Here is a 22,722-nt window from a genome sequence, read left to right as displayed (position 1 = left end):
CCCTCACCCCTCTCCCTAACCATATACCTCCCTAACCCCTATACCCTCACCCCTCTCCCTAATCCTATACCTCCCTAACCCCTATACCCTCACCCCTCTCCCTAATCCTATACCTCCCTAACCCCTATACCCTCACCCTTCTCCCTAACCCTATACCTTCTCCCTAACCCTATACCTTCTCCCTAACCCTGTACCCTCACCCCTCTCCCTAACCGCTCACGGCAGGTAGCCTAGCGGTTAAGAGCATTGGGCCAGTAACCCTAACCCTCACCCCTCACCCTATACCATCACCCCTCACCCTATACCATCACCCCTCACCCTATACCATCACCCCTCTCCCTAACCCTAACCCTCACCCCTCTCCCTAACCCTCACCCCTCTCCCTATACCCTCACCCCTCTCCCTATACCCTCACCTCTCTCCCTATACCATCACCCCTCTCCCTATACCCTCACCCCTCTCCCTAACCCTAACCCTCACCCCTCTCCCTAACCCTCACCCCTCTCCCTAACCCTCACCCCCTCTCCCTATACCATCACCCCCTCTCCCTATACCCTCCCCCTCTCCCTATACCCTCACCCCTCTCCCTATACCCTCACCCCTCTCCCTAACCCTCACCCCTCTCTCTATACCCTCACCCCTCTCCCTATACCCTCACCCCTCTCCCCTCATCCCTCTCCTTAACCCTCAACATAGTGTTCCACATCATAGACCTGCTACTCTGTGAGGTACTGTACCCATCTGAACATGAACATGGCCTCTCCCTCTATCTGAACATGAACATGGCCTCTCCCTCTATCTGAACATGAACATGGCCTCTCCCTCCGTCTGAACATGAACATGGCCTCTCCCTCTATCTGAACATGAACATGGCCTCTCCCTCCGTCTGAACATGAACATGGCCTCTCCCTCCGTCTGAACATGAACATGGCCTCTCCCTCCGTCTGAACATGAACATGGCCTCTCCCTCCGTCTGAACATGAACATGGCCTCTCCCTCCGTCTGAACATGAACATGACCTTCCTGTCTCTACGGCTTTCTACCCTCACTTCCTGTCTCTTTGGCTTTCTACCCTCACTTCCTGTCTCTTTGGCTTTCTACCCTCACTTCCTGTCGCTTTGGCTTTCCACCCTCACTTCCTGTCTCTCTGGCTTTCTACCCTCACTTCCTGTCTCTCTGGCTTTCCACCCTCACTTCCTGTCTCTATGGCTTTCTACCCTCACTTCCTGTCTCTCTGGCTTTCCACCCTCACTTCCTGTCTCTATGGCTTTCTACCCTCACTTCCTTTCTCTCTTTCTGAACTCAACCCTCCTCTCTCTGTGTCCCCCCAACCCTCTCCCTCCCTCTACTCTCTGTCTCTCTAACAACCCTCTCCTTCTGTTTCTTTTCAGTCTCCCATTTTCCCTGTCTCCCCCCTCTTACCTCTGCTCTACTCCCCCCTTCAGTAACTCACTGTCTCTCTCTCCTCTCTCTCAGGGCATCAGTGTGATCTTCAACGTGGCTCTGGCTCTCCTGAAGGTAAGTAAGCCCCGAGACACTGTCTCTGTGGAAACACATACACTCACACACACAAGCTGCCAGTCATAAGGCCGTGTTGCCACAGCGATGCTTTGCAAGCTTAGACACAGCCATGGCCAGGGTCCAATTCTCATCACACACACTACACATACACACTACATACACACACTACATACACACACTCACTACATACACACACTACACACACACACACACACACACACACACACACACACACACACACTACATACACATATGGTTCCTCCCCCTCTATTCTCTGCTCCTGACAGTAGTATAGATGGTAGACTGGGACTGAGGGGGGTCTTGGCTGGAACCGAGGCTGGAGCAGAGCCTCTCTAGCTGGGACAGGTCTCTCTTTGTCTCTTCTCTCCTCTCCTGTTTGCAGACCTCGAGGGAAGACCTGGTGGCAACAGACTTTGAGGGGGCGCTCAAGTTCTTCCGGGTCCCGGTTCCCAAACGCTACCGCTCAGAGGAGAACGCTAAGAAACTGATGGAGCTGGCCTGCAGCATGAAGGTACTACATTATTCACTGGCTGAAATGCTGCTTATCCAAACAAAACTATCCCTGCCTCTACTGTTTCCATGTTGACTCTAGCCTGGCAACTCTATCATGTTGAATCTAGCCTGGCTAACTCTATCATGTTGAATCTAACCTGGCTAACTATATCATGTTGAATCTAACCTGGCTAACTCTATCATGTTGAATCTAACCTGGCTAACTCTATCATGTTGAATATAGCCTGGCTAACTCTATCATGTTGAATCTAACCTGGCTAACTCTACCATGTTGAATCTAGCCTGGCTAACTCTATCATGTTGAATCTAACCTGGCTAACTCTACCATGTTGAATCTAGCCTGGCTAACTATATCATGTTGAATCTAACCATGGCTAACTCTATCATGTTGAATCTAACCCTGGCTAACTCTATCATGTTGAATCTAACCTGGCTAACTATATCATGTTGAATATAGCCTGGCTAACTCTATCATGTTGAATCTACCCTGGCTAACTCTATCATGTTGAATCTAACCTGGCTAACTCTATCATGTTGAATCTAACCTGGCTAACTCTATCATGTTGAATCTAACCTGGCTAACTCTATCATGTTGAATCTAACCTGGCTAACTCTATCATGTTGAATCTAACCTGGCTAACTCTATTATGTTGAATCTAACCTGGCTAACTCTATCATGTTGTTTTCTCTTTAGTTTGAATCTACTCTGGTCAGTTGAGTCACTTAATGTTGTCTTTAGTTTGTGTCTTTATTAGGGTTTGGTTTGCATACTGTTAGCATACTGTTAGCATACTGTACACGGACGTAACTGTGTGGCTGTGTACAGTAGAAACACACAAACAGTACCGTAAGTTGGTTCAGAGTTTAGTCCCTTTTACAAGCTAATGAAAATCTGGATGAATTAGATTGAATGCAGGGAGGGCATTTCTTCTTCCTGGCAAATGAGTGGATCAATTACCAGTAATAAATTGGGCTTTTATTCTAATGGAGCAATGTCATTTGCTCCAATAAAGATAATGTTAAGATGATGGATGGATCAGGAAGCCTTCAGTACTGTAGGACTGGAATTGAAAACTACTCCTAAATAACCTGTGGAGAGCAGTGTTGAGCTGTAGTAGAAACGGTCAGCTATAGCTTGTGAATAACCTTATCTCCTGTGCTCTTTACTGACCTAGAAAGTCACTAGTATTTTACATCTTATATGAATGTATCTAAATATTTGGAAATTGACTGCATCTAAAAACATCTGCAATAATTCTCAGAAGTGTTGGCTAATCCCAAACTGCATACCTGTGTTCTGCTTTGACTTAGAAATTCTGGTCTGTGCTTAAACATATTTTTTTTATACCTTGGATTTGAATCTAAATATTTGGAATTTGGGCTGTATCTAAAAACGTTTTCCTCAGAAGAGGTTGGCTTATCCTAAACTGCATTACAAAACACATACAGTCCATTTGGTCAGAGATTACCTGTGCTCTTGTACTCTGATTCAGGCAGGTGTTCTATTTGGCCAGCTGGCTATAGAACAGGTCAACCTCTCTTGTCCCATCAGTTGTATCTATATCATATAACACAACTGTCTACCATATCAATTGTGCTTTGTTTTTGTAATGGCAGTAATGATCAAATGACCAGTAATTAAAGGGTCTGTTAGAACTAAGGTGGGCCGAGGGGTCAGGCTTGAGGTCATGCACGTCTGACATCTGACCTTTTTGACAGGTCAGGTCATCCAGGGCTCCATGGTAGAGAGGCCGTTTTAGAGAAGGATAAGGATCTTAAGGGCTGAGAGGTGCAGGCAAGGTCCTCAGGGTGACACACAAACACACACACAAACAGTGTCACCAAGCTGTCACCAGAAATCTAATTCTGTCACTGCGGCGACTGCAAGAACAAAACAAAACCCAGAGCCAGGTGGCAGGGTCAGATAGGTGGATCAGATTCCTTTCTCCTCTCAAACTCCTGCCTCTCCTCTCCTCTCAGCCTCTCCTCTCCTCTCAGCCTCTCCTCTCCTCTCAGCCTCCTTGGAGCCTCTCCTCTCCTCTCCTCTCCTCTCCTCTCCTCTCCTCTCCTCTCCTCTCCTCTCCTCTCCTCTCCTCTCCTCTCCTCTCCTCTCAGCCTCCTCTCAGCCTCCTCTCAGCCTCCTCTCAGCCTCTCTTCTCCTCTCAGTCTCCTGCCCCTCTTCTCTCCTCCTCTCCTCTGCTCCTCTCTCCTCTCATCCTCCTACCTATCCACTCCTCTCAGCCTCATCTTCTCCTCTCCTCCTTTCTCCTCTCTCTTCTTCTCTCAGCCCCCTCCTCTCCTCTCCTCTCCTCTCCTCTCCTCTCCTCTCCTCTCCTCTCCTCTCCTCTCCTCTCCTCTCCTCTCCTCTCCTCTCCTCTCCTCTCCTCTCCTCTCCTCTCCTCTCCTCTCCTCTCAGCCTCCTCTCAGCCTCTCTTCTTCTCTCAGCCCCCTGCCCCTCCTCTCTCCTCCTCTCCTCTCCTCCTCCTTCTCTCTTCTTTTCCACTGTCTACCACCCTGTTCTGCCCAGCTCTACCAGTCTCCCACTGAGCTACCTTACATCACTGGTAGATTATCATTGAGGTAATGTTTGGATTACTCTACTTGTGTCTGTACAAACTACTTTACAGAGTATTACTGTAATATTAGTCCATCCTTTAGGCCCAGGGACTTTACTCTGCTCAGAATGAACCAACTGTGTTCTACTGTGGCTTCAGTAAGAGAGAGAGAGAGAGGCTTACTACTATAGGAACCACACTCAGTAACCAGCATAGCCACTGTTTACAGACAGTACACTCCCACACACATACTCTGCATAGTGCATACACAGTGAAACATACACGCACACACACACACACACACACACACACACACACACACACACACACACACACACACACACACACACACACACACACACACACACACACACACACACACAAGCTCAAACACTCTCTCTCACTCACACACACACACAGACACATCCTTCCCTTTTCTGAAAGCACTGTACTGTACAGGTGTGGTTGGGCAGTTCTATAAATGTACTTGGTTCCAGAGCCTGGTTCCTGTGTGTGTGTGTGGTTTATATAGCGCTCAGGTGCAGGATTAGAGATTAACTCTAACAATAATAATATTTTTAAGGTGATAATGTGAATGTGATAGTGTGGGAATTCAGTTGAAGCTGACAAAATAAGTTACAAAAAAACAAATTTGGAATTTGAAAATGCCATTTTTATTCAAGCTTTGTATAATGATCATATGTACACAGACACACACTGTTTATTTCATCAGCACGTTGGAAGTAGTAGGAGTTTTGGGGATGATTGTGTCGGATCCGGGTAGAGACATACTTAGGATGAATATACTCTCATCATGTCATAGGTTGTGTCAGTAGCGTGGGTCCAGTTCAGTTCAGTTTGCTAGTCACCCAGTCTTTCTGTTCTGCTCTGATGGCTTCTCTAACAACAGCTGTCAGACAGGGACAACAGCTGTCAGACTGGGACAACAGCTGTCGGACAGGGACAACAGCTGTTGGACAGGGACAACAGCTGTCAGACAGGGACAACAGCTGTCGGACAGGGACAACAGCTGTCGGACAGGGACAACAGCTGTCGGACAGGGACAACAGCTGTCGGACAGGGACAACAGCTGTCGGACAGGGACAACAGCTGTCGGACTGGGACAACAGCTGTCGGACAGGGACAACAGCTGTCGGACAGGGACAACAGCTGTCGGACAGGGACAACAGCTGTCGGACAGGGACAACAGCTGTCAGACAGGGACAACAGCTGTCGGACAGGGACAACAGCTGTCGGATGGGACAGCAGCTGTCGGACAGGGACAACAGCTGTCAGACAGGGACAACAGCTGTCGGACAGGGACAACAGCTGTCGGACAGGGTCAACAGCTGTCGGACAGGGTCAGCAGCTGTCAGACAGGGTCAGCAGCTGTCAGACAGGGACAACAGCTGTTAGACTGGGACAACAGCTGTCGGACAGGGACAACAGCTGTCAGACAGGGACAGATTGAGCCTCTGTCTAGATGGGGCACCTCCTGCCTTCAACACTCGTAACTTTATCACACAGTTCCAGCCTGCCGTTCTGTCTCAACCTCACTGTGGACTGTGTACCCGCCTAAGTCTCATTTGCCACAAAACACACACACTCACATACACACATTCAAATATTGAAGGCTAGCATTGAAAGTCATGTAGGCCGTGCTGTTCTAGATACAAACACACCCACTAGCTCCTAAGCCATGATAGCAGGTGTGTAGTGTACCCAGTATAGCTGAGTCTGCAGTCATCACTGGGTTCATAATGGACCCGCTCCTCCACAACAGACCCGGTTCTGTACTGTGGTCTGAGCCGGAGGAAACCGCAGCCTGTTAAATAGACCTCATTTACAACGAGCTGCCTGTGGAGAAAGAGCAAATACACACCCCTACACACACACACACACACACACACACACACACACACACACACACACACACACACACGTTCCTTCATGCTGATTATAACATGCTGAGTGTGCTCTGAGAAATGTCTGCTCTCTCTCTGTGTACACAATTTTCAAATAGTACAGCGGGGAAGGACTGTTAATGAAGCTTGTTTTGCGTCATACAGACAGATGTGTGGTTGTTCATGGGTTTTTATTAAATGGGAAGAAGTGCTATAGACTGTACATGCAGCATAACCCTCAAGTATCTCGTTCTTGACACATTTGCAGGTTTGTGTGTAGATAGATCAGTGAAGCCATATGAGAAAGGGACTATTCCACTGTTATTGGGTATTTCATTTCAGCTGACACCTTCCTGACTGGTACTGCCATCAGATAAGCCTTCGCTCCATGACTGTAGATCTCTAAGCAGACAGAGGCTATGGGGAGCCCTCTCCTCCTCCCCCATCTTTACCTCCGTGTCGTCTACTGTGTGTAGATCTGTCCAGTAACAGTGTGTCTGTCTGTCCAGTAACAGTGTGTCTGTCTGTCCAGTAACATTGTCTGTCTGTCCAGTAACAGTGTGTCTGTCTGTCCAGTAACAGTGTGTCTGTCTGTCCAGTAACATTGTCTGTCTGTCCAGTAACAGTGTGTCTGTCTGTCCAGTAACAGTGTCTGTCTGTCCAGTAACAGTGTGTCTGTCTGTCCAGTAACAGTGTGTCTGTCTGTCCAGTAACAGTGTCTGTCTGTCCAGTAACAGTGTGTCTGTCTGTCCAGTAACAGTGTGTCTGTCTGTCCAGTAACAGTGTGTCTGTCTGTCCAGTAACAGTGTGTCTGTCTGTCCATGTCTCTACAGATCAGCCAGAAGAAGCTGAAGAAGTATGAGAAGGAGTACCACACCATGAGAGAACAGCAGGAGCAGCAGGAGGCTCCCATTGAGAGATATGAGGTACGACCAATCAATCAACCAATTAATCAACCAATCAATGGGTTAGATTGTTTACCCCCTGGTTTCAGTCGTTCTATTGTACTGGTTACTCTTATCTTCACCCAAGAGAGATGGTAATCACAGAACATTGGAGTGATCGAGGGAGTCCAGTTAGTCTCTTAAATGGACTGCACAGTCCACCCCCTCTTTTACACTGCTGCTACTCTCTGTTTACTATCTATGCATAATAACTTTAACTATACCTACATGTACATATTACCGCAATTACCTCGACTAACCGATGCCCCCGCACATTGACTAACCGGTACCCCCTGTATATAGCCTCGCTACTGTTATTTCTACTGTTGTTTTACTGCTTTTATTTTTTACTTATCTATTGTTTACTTAACACTTATTTATCTTAAAACTGCATTGTTGGTTAGGTCTTGTAAGTAAGCATTTCACTGTAAGGTCTACACCTGTTGTATTCGTCGCATGTGACAAATATACTTTGATTTGATTTGATTTGCACGTACTTGTACACAAACTCAATCCCCCCCCAGTGGAATCCATTAGGTAGTTGGAATGCCATGAATGTCTGGAGTGCAGGTGAATTTGTGTACTGCACACAGGTCCATGTTTAATCAAGGCTGTTCTCAGAGGTTGTTATTTACAAGAATAGTCAAACATTATACAGTGAGGGAAAAAAGTATTTGATCCCCTGCTGATTTTGTACGTTTGCCCACTGACAAAGAAATGATCAGTCTATAATTTTAATGGTAGGTTTATTTGAACAGTGAGAGACAGAATAGCAACAAAAAAATCCAGAAAAACGGATGTCAAAAATGTTATAAATTGATTTGCATTTTAATGAGGGAAATAAGTATTTGACCCCCTCTCAATCAGAAAGATTTTGGCTCCCAGGTGTCTTTTATACAGGTAACGAGCTGAGATTAGGAGCACACTCTTAAAGGGAGTGCTCCTAATCTCAGTTTGTTACCTGTATAAAAGACACCTGTCCACAGAAGCAATCAATCAATCAGATTCCAAACTCTCCACCATGGCCAAGACCAAAGAGCTCTCCAAGGATGTCAGGGACAAGATTGTAGACCTACACAAAGCTGGAATGGGCTACAATACCATTGCCAAGCAGCTTGGTGAGAAGGTGACAACAGTTGGTGCGATTATTCGCAAATGGAAGAAACACAAAAGTACTGTCAATCTCCCTCGGCCTGGGGCTCCATGCAAGATCTCACCTCGTGGAGTTGCAATGATCATGAGAACGGTGAGGAATCAGCCCAGAACTACACGGGAGGATCTTGTCAATGATCTCAAGGCAGCTGGGACCATAGTCACCAAGAAAACAATTGGTAACACACTACGCCGTGAAGGACTGAAATCCTGCAGCGCCCGCAAGGTCCCCCTGCTCAAGAAAGCACATATACAGGGCCGTTTGAAGTTTGCCAATGAACATCTGAATGATTCAGAGGAGAACTGGGTGAAAGTGTTGTGTTGTGGATGGGTATTCCAGCATGACAATGACCCAAAACACACGGCCAAGGCAACAAAGGAGTGGCTCAAGAAGAAGCACATTAAGGTCCTGGAGTGGCCTAGCCAGTCTCCAGACCTTAATCCCATAGAAAATCTGTGGAGGGAGCTGAAGGTTCGAGTTGCCAAACGTCAGCCTCGAAACCTTAATGACTTGGAGATGATCTGCAAAGAGGAGTGGAACAAAATCCCTCCTGAGATGTGTGCAAACCTGGTGGCCAACTACAAGAAACGTCTGACCTCTGTGATTGCCAACAAGGGTTTTGCCACCAAGTACAAAGTCATGTTTTGCAGAGGGGTCAAATACTTATTTCGCTCATTAAAATGCAAATCAATTTATAACATTTTTGACATGCGTTTTTCTGGATTTTGTTGTTGTTATTCTGTCTCTCACTGTTCAAATAAGCCTACCATTAAAATTATAGAATGATCATGTCTTTGTCAGTGGGCAAACATACAAAATCAGCAGGGGATCAAATACTTTTTTCCCTCACTGTATATGTCACGAGTCCACTGAAACAGGAAGAAGATATGAGGATTTTCAGTAGAGGAGCCCAGCAACAGGCTACTATCTATCTCTCTCTCTCTCTCTCTCTCTCTCTCTCTCTCTCCCGTATTTCAGCAACAGGCTACTATCTCCTCTCTCTCTCTCTCTCTCTCTCTCTCTCTCTCTCTCTCTCTCTCTCTCTCTCTCTCTCATTTTTTAGCAACAGGCTTCTATCTCCTCTCTCTCTCTCTCTCTCTCTCTCTCTCTCTCTCTCTCTCTCGACTTTCAGCAACAGGCTACTATCTCCTCTCTCTCTCTCTCTCTCTCTCTCTCGTCTTTCAGCAACAGGCTTCTATCTCCTCTCTCTCTCTCTCTCTCTCTTTCTCGTCTTCCAGCAACAGGCTACTATCTCTCGCTCTCGTCTTTCAGCAACTGGCTACTATCTCATCTTTCTCCTTTCAACAACAGGCTACTAACTCCTCTCTCGCTCTCATCTTTAAACAACGGGCTACTATCTCCTCTCTCTAGTCTTTCAGCAACAGGCTACTATCTCCTCTCTCTCTCTCTCTCTCTTTCAGCAACATGCTTCTATCTCCCCCTCTCTCTCTCTCTCTCTCTCTCTCTCTCTCTCTCTCTCTCTCTCTCTCCCTCTCTCTCTCTAGTCTTTCAGCAACAGGCTACTATCTCCTCCCTCCCGTCTTTCAGCAACATGCTACTATCTCCTCTCTCTTTCTCTCTCGTCTTTCAGCAACAGGCTACTATCTCCTCTCTCTCTCTCTCTAGTCTTTCAGCAACAGGCTACTATCTCCTCTCTCTCTCTCCCTCTCTCTCTCTCTCTCTCTCTCTCTCTCGTCTTTCAGCAACAGGCTACCATCTCCTCTCTCTCTCTCTCTCTCTCTCGTCTTTCAGTAACAGGCTACTATCTCCTCTCTTTCTCTCTCGTCTTTCAGCAACAGGCTACTATCTCTCTCGCTCTTGTCTTTCAGCAACAGGCTACTATCGCCTTTCTCTCTCTCGTCTTTCAGCAACTAGCTACTATCTCCTCTCTCTCTCTCTCTCTTTCTCTCTCGTCTTTCAGCAACAGGCTACTATCTCTCCTCTCTCTCTCCCGTCTTTTAGCAACAGGCTACTATCTCTCCTCTCTCTCTCTAGTCTTTCAGCAACAGGCTTCTATCTCCTCTCTCTCTCTCTCTCTCTCTCTCTCTCTCGTCTTTCGGCAACAGGCTACTATCTCCTCTCTCTCTCTCCCTCCCGTCTTTTAGCAACAGGCTACTATCTCCTCTCTCTCTCTCTAGTCTTTCAGCAACAGGCTACTATCTCCTCTCTCTCTCTCTCTCCCTCCCGTCTTTTAGCAACAGGCTACTATCTCCTCTCTCTCTCTCTAGTCTTTCAGCAAAAGGCTACTATCTCCTCTCTCTCTCTCTCTCTCTCTCTCTCTCTCTCTCTTCTCCTCGACTTTCAGCAACAGGCTACTATCTCCTCTCTCTCTCTCTCTCTCTCGACTTTCAGCAACAGGCTACTATCACCTGTCTCTTTCTCTCTCGTCTTTCAGCAACAGGCTATTATCTCCTCTCTCTCTCTCCCGTCTTTTAGCAACAGGCTACTATCTCCTCTCTCTCTCTAGTCTTTCAGCAACAGGCTTCTATCCTCTCTCTCTCTCTCTAGTCTTTCAGCAACAGGCATCTATCTCTCGCTCTCTCTCTCTCTATCTCTCTCTCTCTCGTCTTTCAGCAACAGGCTACTATCTCCTCTCTCTCTCTCTCCCGTCTTTTTAGCAACAGGCTACTATCTCCTCTCTCTCTCTCTCTCCCTCCCGTCTTTTAGCAACAGGCTACTATCTCCTCTCTCTCTCTCTCTAGTCTTTCAGCAACAGGCTACTATCTCCTCTCTCTCTCTCTCTCTCTCTCTCTCTCTCGACTTTCAGCAACAGGCTACTATCTCCTCTCTCTCTCTCTCTCTCTCTCTCGACTTTCAGCAACAGGCTACTATCTCCTGTCTCTTTCTCTCTCGTCTTTCAGCAACAGGCTACTATCTCTCTCGCTCTTGTCTTTCAGCAACAGGCTACTATCGCCTTTCTCTCTCTCGTCTTTCAGCAACTAGCTACTATCTCCTCTCTCTCTCTCTCTCTCTCTCTTTCTCTCTCATCTTTCAGCAACAGGCTACTATCTCTCCTCTCTCTCTCCTGTCTTTTAGCAACAGGCTACTATCTCTCCTCTCTCTCTCTAGTCTTTCAGCAACAGGCTTCTATCTCCTCTCTCTCTCTCTCTCTCTCTCTCTCTCTCTCTCTCTCTCTCTCTCTCTCTCTCTCTCGTCTTTCGGCAACAGGCTACTATCTCCTCTCTCTCTCTCCCTCCCGTCTTTTAGCAACAGGCTACTATCTCCTCTCTCTCTCTCTAGTCTTTCAGCAACAGGCTACTATCTCCTCTCTCTCTCTCTCTCCCTCCCGTCTTTTAGCAACAGGCTACTATCTCCTCTCTCTCTCTCTAGTCTTTCAGCAACAGGCTACTATCTCCTCTCTCTCTCTCTCTCTCTCTCTCTCTCTCTCGACTTTCAGCAACAGGCTACTATCTCCTCTCTCTCTCTCTCTCTCTCTCGACTTTCAGCAACAGGCTACTATCACCTGTCTCTTTCTCTCTCGTCTTTCAGCAACAGGCTATTATCTCCTCTCTCTCTCTCTCCCGTCTTTTAGCAACAGGCTACTATCTCCTCTCTCTCTCTAGTCTTTCAGCAACAGGCTTCTATCCTCTCTCTCTTTCTCTAGTCTTTCAGCAACAGGCATCTATCTCCTCGCTCTCTCTCTCTCTATCTCTCTCTCTCGTCTTTCAGCAACAGGCTACTATCTCCTCTCTCTCTCTCTCCGTCTTTTAGCAACAGGCTACTATCTCCTCTCTCTCTCTCTCTCCCTCCTGTCTTTTAGCAACAGGCTACTATCTCCTCTCTCTCTCTCTAGTCTTTCAGCAACAGGCTACTATCTCCTCTCTCTCTCTCTCTCTCTCTCTCTCCGACTTTCAGCAACAGGCTACTATCTCCTCTCTCTCTCTCTCTCTCTCTCTCTCTCTCTCGACTTTCAGCAACAGGCTACTATCTCCTCTCTTTCTCTCTCGTCTTTCAGCAACAGGCTACTATCTCTCTCGCTCTTGTCTTTCAGCAACAGGCTACTATCGCCTTTCTCTCTCTCGTCTTTCAGCAACTAGCTACTATCTCCTCTCTCTCTCTCTCTCTCTCGACTTTCAGCAACAGGCTACTATCACCTGTCTCTTTCTCTCTCGTCTTTCAGCAACAGGCTATTATCTCCTCTCTCTCTCTCTCCCGTCTTTTAGCAACAGGCTACTATCTCCTCTCTCTCTCTAGTCTTTCAGCAACAGGCTTCTATCCTCTCTCTCTTTCTCTAGTCTTTCAGCAACAGGCATCTATCTCCTCGCTCTCTCTCTCTCTATCTCTCTCTCTCGTCTTTCAGCAACAGGCTACTATCTCCTCTCTCTCTCTCTCCCGTCTTTTAGCAACAGGCTACTATCTCCTCTTTCTCTCTCTCTCCCTCCTGTCTTTTAGCAACAGGCTACTATCTCCTCTCTCTCTCTCTAGTCTTTCAGCAACAGGCTACTATCTCCTCTCTCTCTCTCTCTCTCTCTCTCTCTCTCTCTCTCGACTTTCAGCAACAGGCTACTATCTCCTCTCTCTCTCTCTCTCTCTCTCTCTCTCTCTCTCTCTCTCGACTTTCAGCAACAGGCTACTATCTCCTCTCTTTCTCTCTCGTCTTTCAGCAACAGGCTACTATCTCTCTCGCTCTTGTCTTTCAGCAACAGGCTACTATCTCCTCTCTCTCTCTCTCTCCCTCCCGTCTTTTAGCAACAGGCTACTATCTCCTCTCTCTCTCTCTAGTCTTTCAGCAACAGGCTACTATCTCCTCTCTCTCTCTCTCTCTCTCTCTCTCTCTCTCTCTCTCTCTCTCTCTCTCGACTTTCAGCAACAGGCTACTATCACCTGTCTCTTTCTCTCTCGTCTTTCAGCAACAGGCTATTATCTCCTCTCTCTCTCTCTCCCGTCTTTTAGCAACAGGCTACTATCTCCTCTCTCTCTCTAGTCTTTCAGCAACAGGCTTCTATCCTCTCTCTCTTTCTCTAGTCTTTCAGCAACAGGCATCTATCTCCTCGCTCTCTCGCTCTCTATCTCTCTCTCTCGTCTTTCAGCAACAGGCTACTATCTCCTCTCTCTCTCTCTCCCGTCTTTTAGCAACAGGCTACTATCTCCTCTCTCTCTCTCTCTCCCTCCCGTCTTTTAGCAACAGGCTACTATCTCCTCTCTCTCTCTCTAGTCTTTCAGCAACAGGCTACTATCTCCTCTCTCTCTCTCTCTCTCTCTCTCTCTCGACTTTCAGCAACAGGCTACTATCTCCTCTCTCTCTCTCTCTCTCTCTCTCGACTTTCAGCAACAGGCTACTATCTCCTGTCTCTTTCTCTCTCGTCTTTCAGCAACAGGCTACTATCGCCTCTCTCTCTCTTTCTCTCTCTCTCGCTCTCTCTCTCTCACTTTCAGCAACAGGCTTATCTCCTCTCTCTCTCTCTCTCTCTCTCTCTCTCTCTCTCTCTCTCTCTTTCAGCAACAGGCTTCAATCTCCTCTCTCTCTCTCTAGTCTTTCAGCAATAGGCTTATATCTCCTCTCTCTCTCTTCTCTACTCTTTCCAATCCTCCACTCTTTCCACTCTTCAACTCACTCACTCCTCTTTCCTTTCTCCACTCTCTCACTCTCCCAATATCTCTACTTTCTCCCTATCTTCTTCTCTCCTCCACTCACTCACTCACTCGCTCACTCACTCACTCACTCACTTACTCCTACCTTCCTCCTCTCCTCCCCTGTAGAGGGAGAACCGTCGTCTCCAGGAGGCTAACATGCGTCTGGAGCAGGAGAATGATGACCTGGCCCATGAACTGGTCAGCAGCAAAATCGCTCTGCGCAAGGACCTGGACAACGTAAGGCTGTCACATCATCCCACGTGTATTATTTTTTACTTGTGCGAGTGTGCGTTCGTACGTTTTCTAATACCCAAACCCCAAATACATTTTTACTCTGACAGGTTTTTTATTTGGCATTAGCTAATGTCAGTAGACCTGGTCACCATACCCATGTTGTCTGTCTGTCTGTCTGTCCCTCAGGCTGAGGAGAAAGCAGACGCTCTGAACAAGGAGCTGTTGATGACCAAACAGAAGCTGGTGGATTCAGAGGATGAGAAGAGACGACTAGAGGAGGAGTCTGCACAGGTCTGTCTGGCTAGCTGTCTGACTGACTGACTGACTGTCTGTCTGGCTAGCTGTCTGTCTGTCTGTCTGTCTGTCTGTCTGACTGACTGACTGACTGACTGTCTGTCTGTCTGTCTGTCTGTCTGTCTGTCTGGCTAGCTATCTGTCTGTCTGTCTGTCTGTCTGGCTGGCTGGCTAGCTAGCTGTCTGACTGTCCGGCTGTCTATTTAAAATAAAATAAAAGATTCCGTTAGTATTGGAAAAGACAATGGAGGTCCCCTTCTGAGAGTTGCTGAATGTTTTTTCCATCTTCAGATTGCTCGTCTGTTGATGCACCTTGATTGGAAAGCAGTGTTGTTTCTCTCTTTCTGTCTTTAAGACAGAGGGGGATGTTGTGCTCCCATATGCACTGTGGCCACTGCCTGTGTTCCAGGACATGACTTTGGCCCAACACAGGACCTGCTAATACCTGCTCTCTCTAAGTTATTTCTCATGACATCCACTTACGGGAGAAACAGTCTCAAGGGGCATCTGTTGCTGTCCTCTTGATGACTACATCACACTCCTCCTTGAGTGTGTCTCTACTGTAGGCAGTTTATACAGGCCCAAGGACAGTTGACTCTGACTGAGATGAGGTTATCATGTAGGTCAAAGTAGGCAGTTTATACAGGCCCAAGGACAGTTGACTCTGACTGAGATGAGGTTATCATGTAGGTCAAAGTAGGCAGTTTATACAGGCCCAAGGACAGTTGACTCTGACTGAGATGAGGTTATCATGTAGGTCAAAGTAGGCAGTTTATACAGGCCCAAGGACAGTTGACTCTGACTGAGATGAGGTTATCATGTAGGTCAAAGTAGGCAGTTTATACAGGCCCAAGGACAGTTGACTCTGACTGAGATGAGGTTATCATGTAGGGTCAAAGTAGGCAGTTTATACAGGCCCAAGGACAGTTGACTCTGACTGAGATGAGGTTATCATGTAGGTCAAAGTAGGCAGTTTATACAGGCCGAAGGACAGTTGACTCTGACTGAGATGAGGTTATCATGTAGGTCAAAGTAGGCAGTTTATACAGGCCCAAGGACAGTTGACTCTGACTGAGATGAGGTTATCATGTAGGTCAAAGTAGGCAGTTTATACAGGCCCAAGGACAGTTGACTCTGACTGAGATTAGGTTATCATGTAGGTCAAAGTAGGCAGTTTATACAGGCCCAAGGACAGTTGACTCTGACTGAGATTAGGTTATCATGTAGGTCAAAGCAGGCAGCCTGTAGCTCAGTTGGTAGAGCATGGCGCTTGCAACGCCAGGGTTGTGGGTTCGTTTCCCACGGGGGGCCAGTATGAAAATGTATGCACTCACTAACTGTAAGTCGCTCTGGATAAGAGCGTCTGCTAAATGACTAAAATGTAAATGTAAATGTAGTCATTTAGCAGACGCTCTTATCCAGAGCGACTTACAGTTAGTGAGTGCATACATTTTCATACTGGCCCCCCGTGGGAATCGAACCCACAACCCTGGCGTTGCAAACGCCATGCTCTACCAACTGAGCTACATCCCTGCCAGCCATTCCCTCCCCTACCCTGGACCAATTGTGCGCCGCCCCATGGGTCTACCGGTCGTGGCCGGCTACCACAGAGCCTGGATTCGAACCAGGATCTCTAGTGGCACAGCTAGCACTGCGATGCAGTGCCTTCGACCACTGCGCCACTCGGGAGACCCTGTGTAAAATGTAAAATGTAAAAATTCATTAATTCAGTGTATAATATCAATGTGTGTGTCTGCGTGCATGTGTCCACAGCTGAAAGAGATGTGCAGACGGGAGCTGGACAAATCAGAGTCTGAGATAAAGAATAATGGTTCCATCATAGGAGAGTACAAACAGGTAAGAGGGTGACAGGAGATATAACGTTTTATTTTTATTTTATATGTATAAAGTTGTTTTTATTTGTATTCCACATAGTGACAACATCATATTTATTACTTACCTAGGGACTACGGATGTAAATTTGCCGTTTGGTAATTTATCTAATTTATCTATCTATATGGATAAATATAATACTACTAATAATAGTAATAATAATCATAATAATAGTAATTATAGTAATAATAGTAATTATAGTAATAATAGTAATAATAATAGTAATAATAATATTTGTAATAATGGCAATTATAATAATAGTAATAATGGTAATAGTAATAATGGTAATAGTAATAATAATAATAGTAATATAATAATAGTAATAATAACAATAGTAATAATAGTAATAATGATAATAATAGTAATATAACAATAGTAATAATAGTAATAGTAATAATAACAATAGTAATAATAATAATAGTAATAATAGTAATAATAATAGTAATAATAGCAATACTACTAATAATACTAATACTACTAATAATACTAATAGTAATAATAACAATTGTCATAATAATAGTAGTAATAATAGTAATAATAATAGTAATAATAGTAATAATAATAATAGTAGTAATAATAGTAGTAATAATAGTAGTATTACTAGTAATAATAACAATAGTAATAATAGTAATAGTAATAATAGTTATATTATATTAATAAGCAGTAAAAGTCATCCTATCCATGTGTTTTATCCTCTACACAAACTCTAAGTGACATCACCAAAGCAACATTACACAACACTGAAGTGCATAAAAGGCACTGAGGGCCAGCAGAAATAGTGTCGCTAATTTTAAAACAGCCGTCGCCATCTTTTACTGGAATCTAAAAATATAGGGGAAATTGAAAATGACAGAAAATGATCAAATTGATGGTAGCAGCTCCGCTGGCTGCTATGTGCCAGTTGAAAGCTCCACTTCAGATCCGAAAGCAGAAAAACGGTGAGGAGATGCGTTGTTTAAAAATAGTTCCTTTCTGGTCGCTGGTGCAGTGCTGAGGCTGTTTTAACAGGCCTACTGACAGTGTGATGTGTGGTAGAGAGTGGTAATGGATTCCTGTGAACTGATCTGGGACCAGCGGTGGGCTGGTGATCACATCAGGAACAGAAGGCTGAGAGAGACAGGGAACAAGTAGGGACTGGTAGAGCAGGAAGACAGAGATGGACAGAGGAGTAGAGAGAAGGTTGGGGACACACCCACATCAGGAACAGCAGGCTGAGAGATAGGGACAGTGAACCCCCAGTCAGGCTGTGGCTCCATCCTCACAGGGACGTGTGGTTTCTCTGAGTCACTCATAGTCTAGTGGTTATTTTGAAGGAGGGGGATTAGCTGTGGGATGATAAGGCTTTGTTATGAGCAGGTTATACATTATTTGGATGATCTCTGTCTGTGGGATGAGCCGTTATGTCATCTTTTCACACTTTAGAACCTCTCATTTTAGAGACCCTCCACCCACCCCTACCCTCTCCGACCTTTGCCTCCACCCACCCCTACCCCCTCCGACCTTTGCCTCCACCCACCCCTACCCCCATCCGACCTTTGCCTCCACCCACCCCTACCCCCATCCGACCTTTGCCTCCCCCACACAGTCCAATACGTCCCCACAAGGTTGTCTGTCTGTCTGTGTGGAGTTGACCTCAGTGCTCTGTTTGAACTTTGACCTCTGTGTTGACCCCTGCAGATCTGCTCTCAGCTCAGTGAGCGTCTGGAGAAACAGCAGACCGCCAACAAGGGAGAGGTGGAGAAGATCCGGGTGAGTCCCCATCATGGCATGACCTGACACACGGTCACATGACCTGACACACAATCACATGACCTGCCACACAATCACATGACAGACCACATGACCTGACACACAATCACATGACAGATAATCACATGACAAACCACTGTCTTAAATCACGTGACATCACACAAACGCATGACAGACAAGACACACAATCAATCACATGACACGCAATCGTGTAACATGACAGACTACTGTATTCAAATGTAGATGCTCTCTTTGTGTGGGTGTGTGAGCGTATGTAGTTCTGATTGTCATTCATGTGCTGTACGCTTAGCGAGTTAACATTAGCTTTATTTTATCTTTATGTATACAGGTTAGTCTCATGTAGAACGTAAAGTGTGTAGTATCAACAAACATGATTATAGCCTTAGTGTAATTATATGCACACCTTAGTAGTCTTAAATGAGGATTAGGAGAAATAATCCATTTCGATTCCCTTTTGATGACACAGAAAGAAAAGCCCAGTTCTTTGTTCGTGAACAGTGATAGTGGTTGTTAAGTACAACCAGGGCTGTAGTGTTTCTCATTTCCAGGCTAGATGAGGTGATAGGGGGTAGAGGTGGGGAGGATGAGAGGGCTCTTGAAGCAGCTGAGGACTGTCTCTCCAGTAGAGGAGAGACCCTCAGAGAGACACTCAGTCTGCCACTTACGACTTCTTATCATCACCCTGCTACCCACCTCACAACCACACTACGCATTACTGCAGCAGCAGCCTGTACTTACTCAATCGCACACCACCCGCTGGCGGGGTTGCTCAGACTCTCCCTTAAGAGACTTTCGCTTGAAAAACGAGAAGAAAGCGGCAATAGTACTGTCTGTCGATTTTGAGACGCCGTAGCCAGTATACACTTCCTCAAAATAGTCAGAATTAATCTAAGATAACTCAAGATATCTGACATTAATTTTGACGTTTTTGCCGAAGAGATCTTAGTCGCGCAATTTTACATCTAACAAAGATGTTTGGTGCAGTATTTTTCAATGAAAAAATTTAAACGAGTCGTCTCTCATTGAATGACAAAAATACTTTATTTAAGACTCCCTACTATTGACCAATCACCGACGAAGGGCTTGCCTCCAGAAAAAATGTTGCATGCTCGAAAAAACCCTAACCGAAGTCCAAAACAAACATAAAACATCACAAAATGTCGTCATAATATATACACAGACCCTATCAAACTGTTTCGTCTGTGTCACGCCCTGGCTCTGGGGACTCTAGTATGTTGAGCCAGGGTGTGAGTTTTCATTGGGTTTTGTTCTAGTTTAGTATTTCTATGTTGGCCAGGGTGGCTCCCAATCGGAGACGGCTGTAGCTCGTGGTCTCTGATTGGGAGCCATACTTAGGTAGCCGTTTGGCATTGTTTGGGGTGGGATCTTGTTCCAGTATAGGTTTGTGTTAGAACCGAGGACGTCACGTTATCGTTTGTTGTTTTTGTTCGTGTGTTCATTCTAATAAAAAGAAGTATGTTCGCCTTCCACGCTGCGCCTTGGTCCTCTGTATCCGACGATCGTGACAGTCTGGGAAGCATGCGGACGCCTTTAGATGCTCTGAGTGTAACGAGTGTCAGTGTAATGCGGTGGATCGAAGTCAGGCGCAGGACACAGAACTCGAGGAAACGTACTTTACTGAACTTGAGTAAAGAAAACAACACAGCAATACCTTCACGCAGGAAGGAACTAACCCGCTCACCAAACGACACATGAAACGAAAAACAACCACGCACAAGACACATTGGGAGCACCTGGGTTAAATAGGGTAGGCGTGATTACACAAATGGGAAACAGGTGTGTGACATAGACAACAGGTGCAACATAGACACATATAACATAGATCGGCAGTAACTAGTATTCCGGTGACGACGAACGCCGCAGCCTGCCCGAGCAAGGAGGAGGGGCAGCCTCGGTAGAATCCGTGACAGTACCCCCACCCCCCGACACCGGCCTCGGGGACGGCCAGGAGGACGCGGCACGGGGCGAGTCGGATGACTACAGTGGAAATCCCTCAACATGGAGGGATCGAGGATGTCCCTCCTAGGGACCCAGCACCGCTCCTCCGGACCGTACCCCTCCCACTCCACGAGATACTGCAGGCCTCCCACCCGACTACTCGAATCTAAGATGGAACGGACCGAGTACGCCGGTGCCCCCTCGATGTCCAGTGGGGGCGGAGAGACCTCCCGTATCTCAGACTCCTGGAGTGGACCAGCTACCACCGGCCTGAGGAGAGACACATGGAACGAGGGGTTAATACGATACTCAGGAGGAAGCTGTAACCTATAACATACCTCGTTCAATCGCCTCAGGACTTTGAAAGGCCCCACAAACCGCCGACCCAGCTTCCGGCAAAGCAGGCGAAGGGGCAGGTTTCGGGTCGAGAGCCAGACCCGGTCCCCCGGTGCATACATCGGAGCCTCACTGCAGTGGCAGTCGGCGCTCGCCTTCTGCCGCCCGATGGCCCGCTGCAGGCGCACATGGGCAGCATTCCAGGTCTCCTGCGAGCGACGAAACCATTCATCCACCGCAGGTGCCTCGATCTGGCTCTGATGCCAAGGTGCCAGAATCGGCTGATAACCTAATACACACTGGAAAGGAGTAAGGTTAGTGGAGGAGTGGCGGAGTGAGTTTTGGGCCATCTCTGCCCAGGGGAGGAACGCCGACCACTCCCCCCGCCAGTCCTGGCAGTACGACCTCAGAAACCTACCCACCTCCTGGTTGACTCTCTCCACCTGCCCGTTACTTTCGGGGTGAAACCCTGAGGTAAGGCTGACGAGACTCCCAGACGTTCCATGAACGCCCTCCAAACCCTTGAGGTGAACTGGGAACCCCGATCAGACACTATATCCTCAGGTATCCCATAGTGCCGGAAGACGTGTGTAAATAGGGCCTCGGGAGTCTGTAGGGCCGTAGGGAGACCGGGCAGAGGAATGAGGCAGCAGGACTTAGAAAACCGATCCACAACGACGGAGGGAGGAAGATCCGTCACGAAATCCACCTATAGGTGGGACCACGGTCGTTGTGGAACGGGTAGGGGTTGCAATTTCCCTCTGGGCAGGTGTCTAGGAACCCTCACGCCCTTAGTTAAGGTGGGCCACCAGTACTTCCCACTAAGACAATGCACTGTCCGACCGATACCAGGATGACCAGAGGAGGGTGAAGTGTGAGCCCAATAGATCAACCGATCGCAGACCTCCAGCGGAACGTACACACGACCCTCTGGACACTGGGGAAGAGTGGGTTCGTTACGCAACGCCCGCTCGATGTCCGCGTCCACTTCCCACACCACTGGTGCCACCAGACACGACGCCGGAAGTATGGGAGTGGGCTCCACGGAACTCTCCTCCGTGTCATACAGTCGGGACAGAGCATCTGCCTTAGCATTCTGGGAGCCTGGCCTGTAAGAAAGGGTGAAACAAAAACGGGTGAGAAACATTGACCACCTTGCCTGGCGAGGGTTTAATCTCTTCGCCGCCCGGATGTACTCCAGATTGCGGTGGTCAGTCAAAATGAGAAAAGGGTGGTTAGCCCCCTCAAGCCAATGTCTCCACGTTTTCAGGGCTTGGACCACGGCCAACAGCTACCAGACGCGGACATGTGGTCCCCCACATCATAGTTGCGTCATAGCTCCACTGGACTGAGCTTCTTAGAAAATAACGCACAGGGGCGGAGCTTGGGTGGTGTGCCCGAGCGCTGGGAAAGTACAGCACCTATCCCAGCCTCCGACGTGTCCACCTCAACCGTGAAGGCCAAGGAGGGAGGTAAACAGGCTCTTCAGACGATTGAAAGCCCTGTCCGCCAAAACTGACCACCGCAAACGCACCGGTCCCCCATTCAGCAATGAGATAATGGGAGCCGCTACCTGACCAAAGCCCCGGATAAACCTCCGGTAGTAATTGGCAAATCCCAAAAATTGCTGCACCTCCTTCACCGTGGTTGGAGTCGGCCAATTATACATGGCCAAAATGCGTTCACTCTCCATTTTCACCCCAGACGCGGACATGTGGTACCCTAGGAAGGAGATGGACTCCTGAAAGAACAAGCATTTCTCTGCCTTGGCATACAGGTCATGCTTCAACAGTTGTCCAAGTACCTTACGCACCAGGGACACATGTTGGCCCGTGTAGCGGAGGATATGAGGATGTCATCAATATACACCACTACACCCTTTCCGTGCAGATCCTTGAAAATCTCATCGACGAAGGCCTGGAAGACTGATGGAGCATTCATCAACCCGTATGGCATGACGAGGTACTCATAGTGTCCTGAAGTAGTGCTGAATACCGTCTTCCACTCATCTCCCTCCCGAATATGCACCAGATTGTACGCGCTCCTGAGAT

General features: G+C 47.2%; 2 protein-coding genes across 9 annotated transcripts in view; one reads left to right on the top strand and one right to left on the bottom strand.

Moving 5' to 3' along the window:
* LOC121573461 (spermatid perinuclear RNA-binding protein) overlaps positions 1 to 22,722 on the bottom strand; it is a 252,881-nt gene that overhangs the window by 12,587 nt on the left and 217,572 nt on the right. The window lies entirely within an intron of this gene.
* The window catches only part of LOC121573460 (rab GTPase-activating protein 1), a 145,384-nt gene that overhangs the window by 116,737 nt on the left and 5,925 nt on the right, over positions 1 to 22,722 (top strand). For 3 of the 4 annotated variants that reach the window (XM_041885470.1, XM_041885469.1, XM_041885468.1), the window contains 7 exons: positions 1,477 to 1,518; positions 1,925 to 2,053; positions 7,348 to 7,440; positions 14,312 to 14,422; positions 14,606 to 14,710; positions 16,487 to 16,570; positions 18,284 to 18,355. In XM_041885470.1, coding sequence (XP_041741404.1) covers positions 1,477 to 1,518; positions 1,925 to 2,053; positions 7,348 to 7,440; positions 14,312 to 14,422; positions 14,606 to 14,710; positions 16,487 to 16,570; positions 18,284 to 18,355 — 636 coding nt within the window. Of the gene's footprint in view, positions 1 to 701; positions 729 to 1,476; positions 1,519 to 1,924; positions 2,054 to 7,347; positions 7,441 to 14,311; positions 14,423 to 14,605; positions 14,711 to 16,486; positions 16,571 to 18,283; positions 18,356 to 22,722 lie in introns of those variants that run through there. The other variant, XM_041885471.1, reaches the window with a different exon arrangement.

The sequence above is a fragment of the Coregonus clupeaformis genome, chromosome 9, assembly GCF_020615455.1.
Source record: "Coregonus clupeaformis isolate EN_2021a chromosome 9, ASM2061545v1, whole genome shotgun sequence".
Lineage (NCBI taxonomy): Eukaryota > Metazoa > Chordata > Actinopteri > Salmoniformes > Salmonidae > Coregonus > Coregonus clupeaformis.
This window is presented reverse-complemented; position numbering and strand designations above follow the sequence as displayed.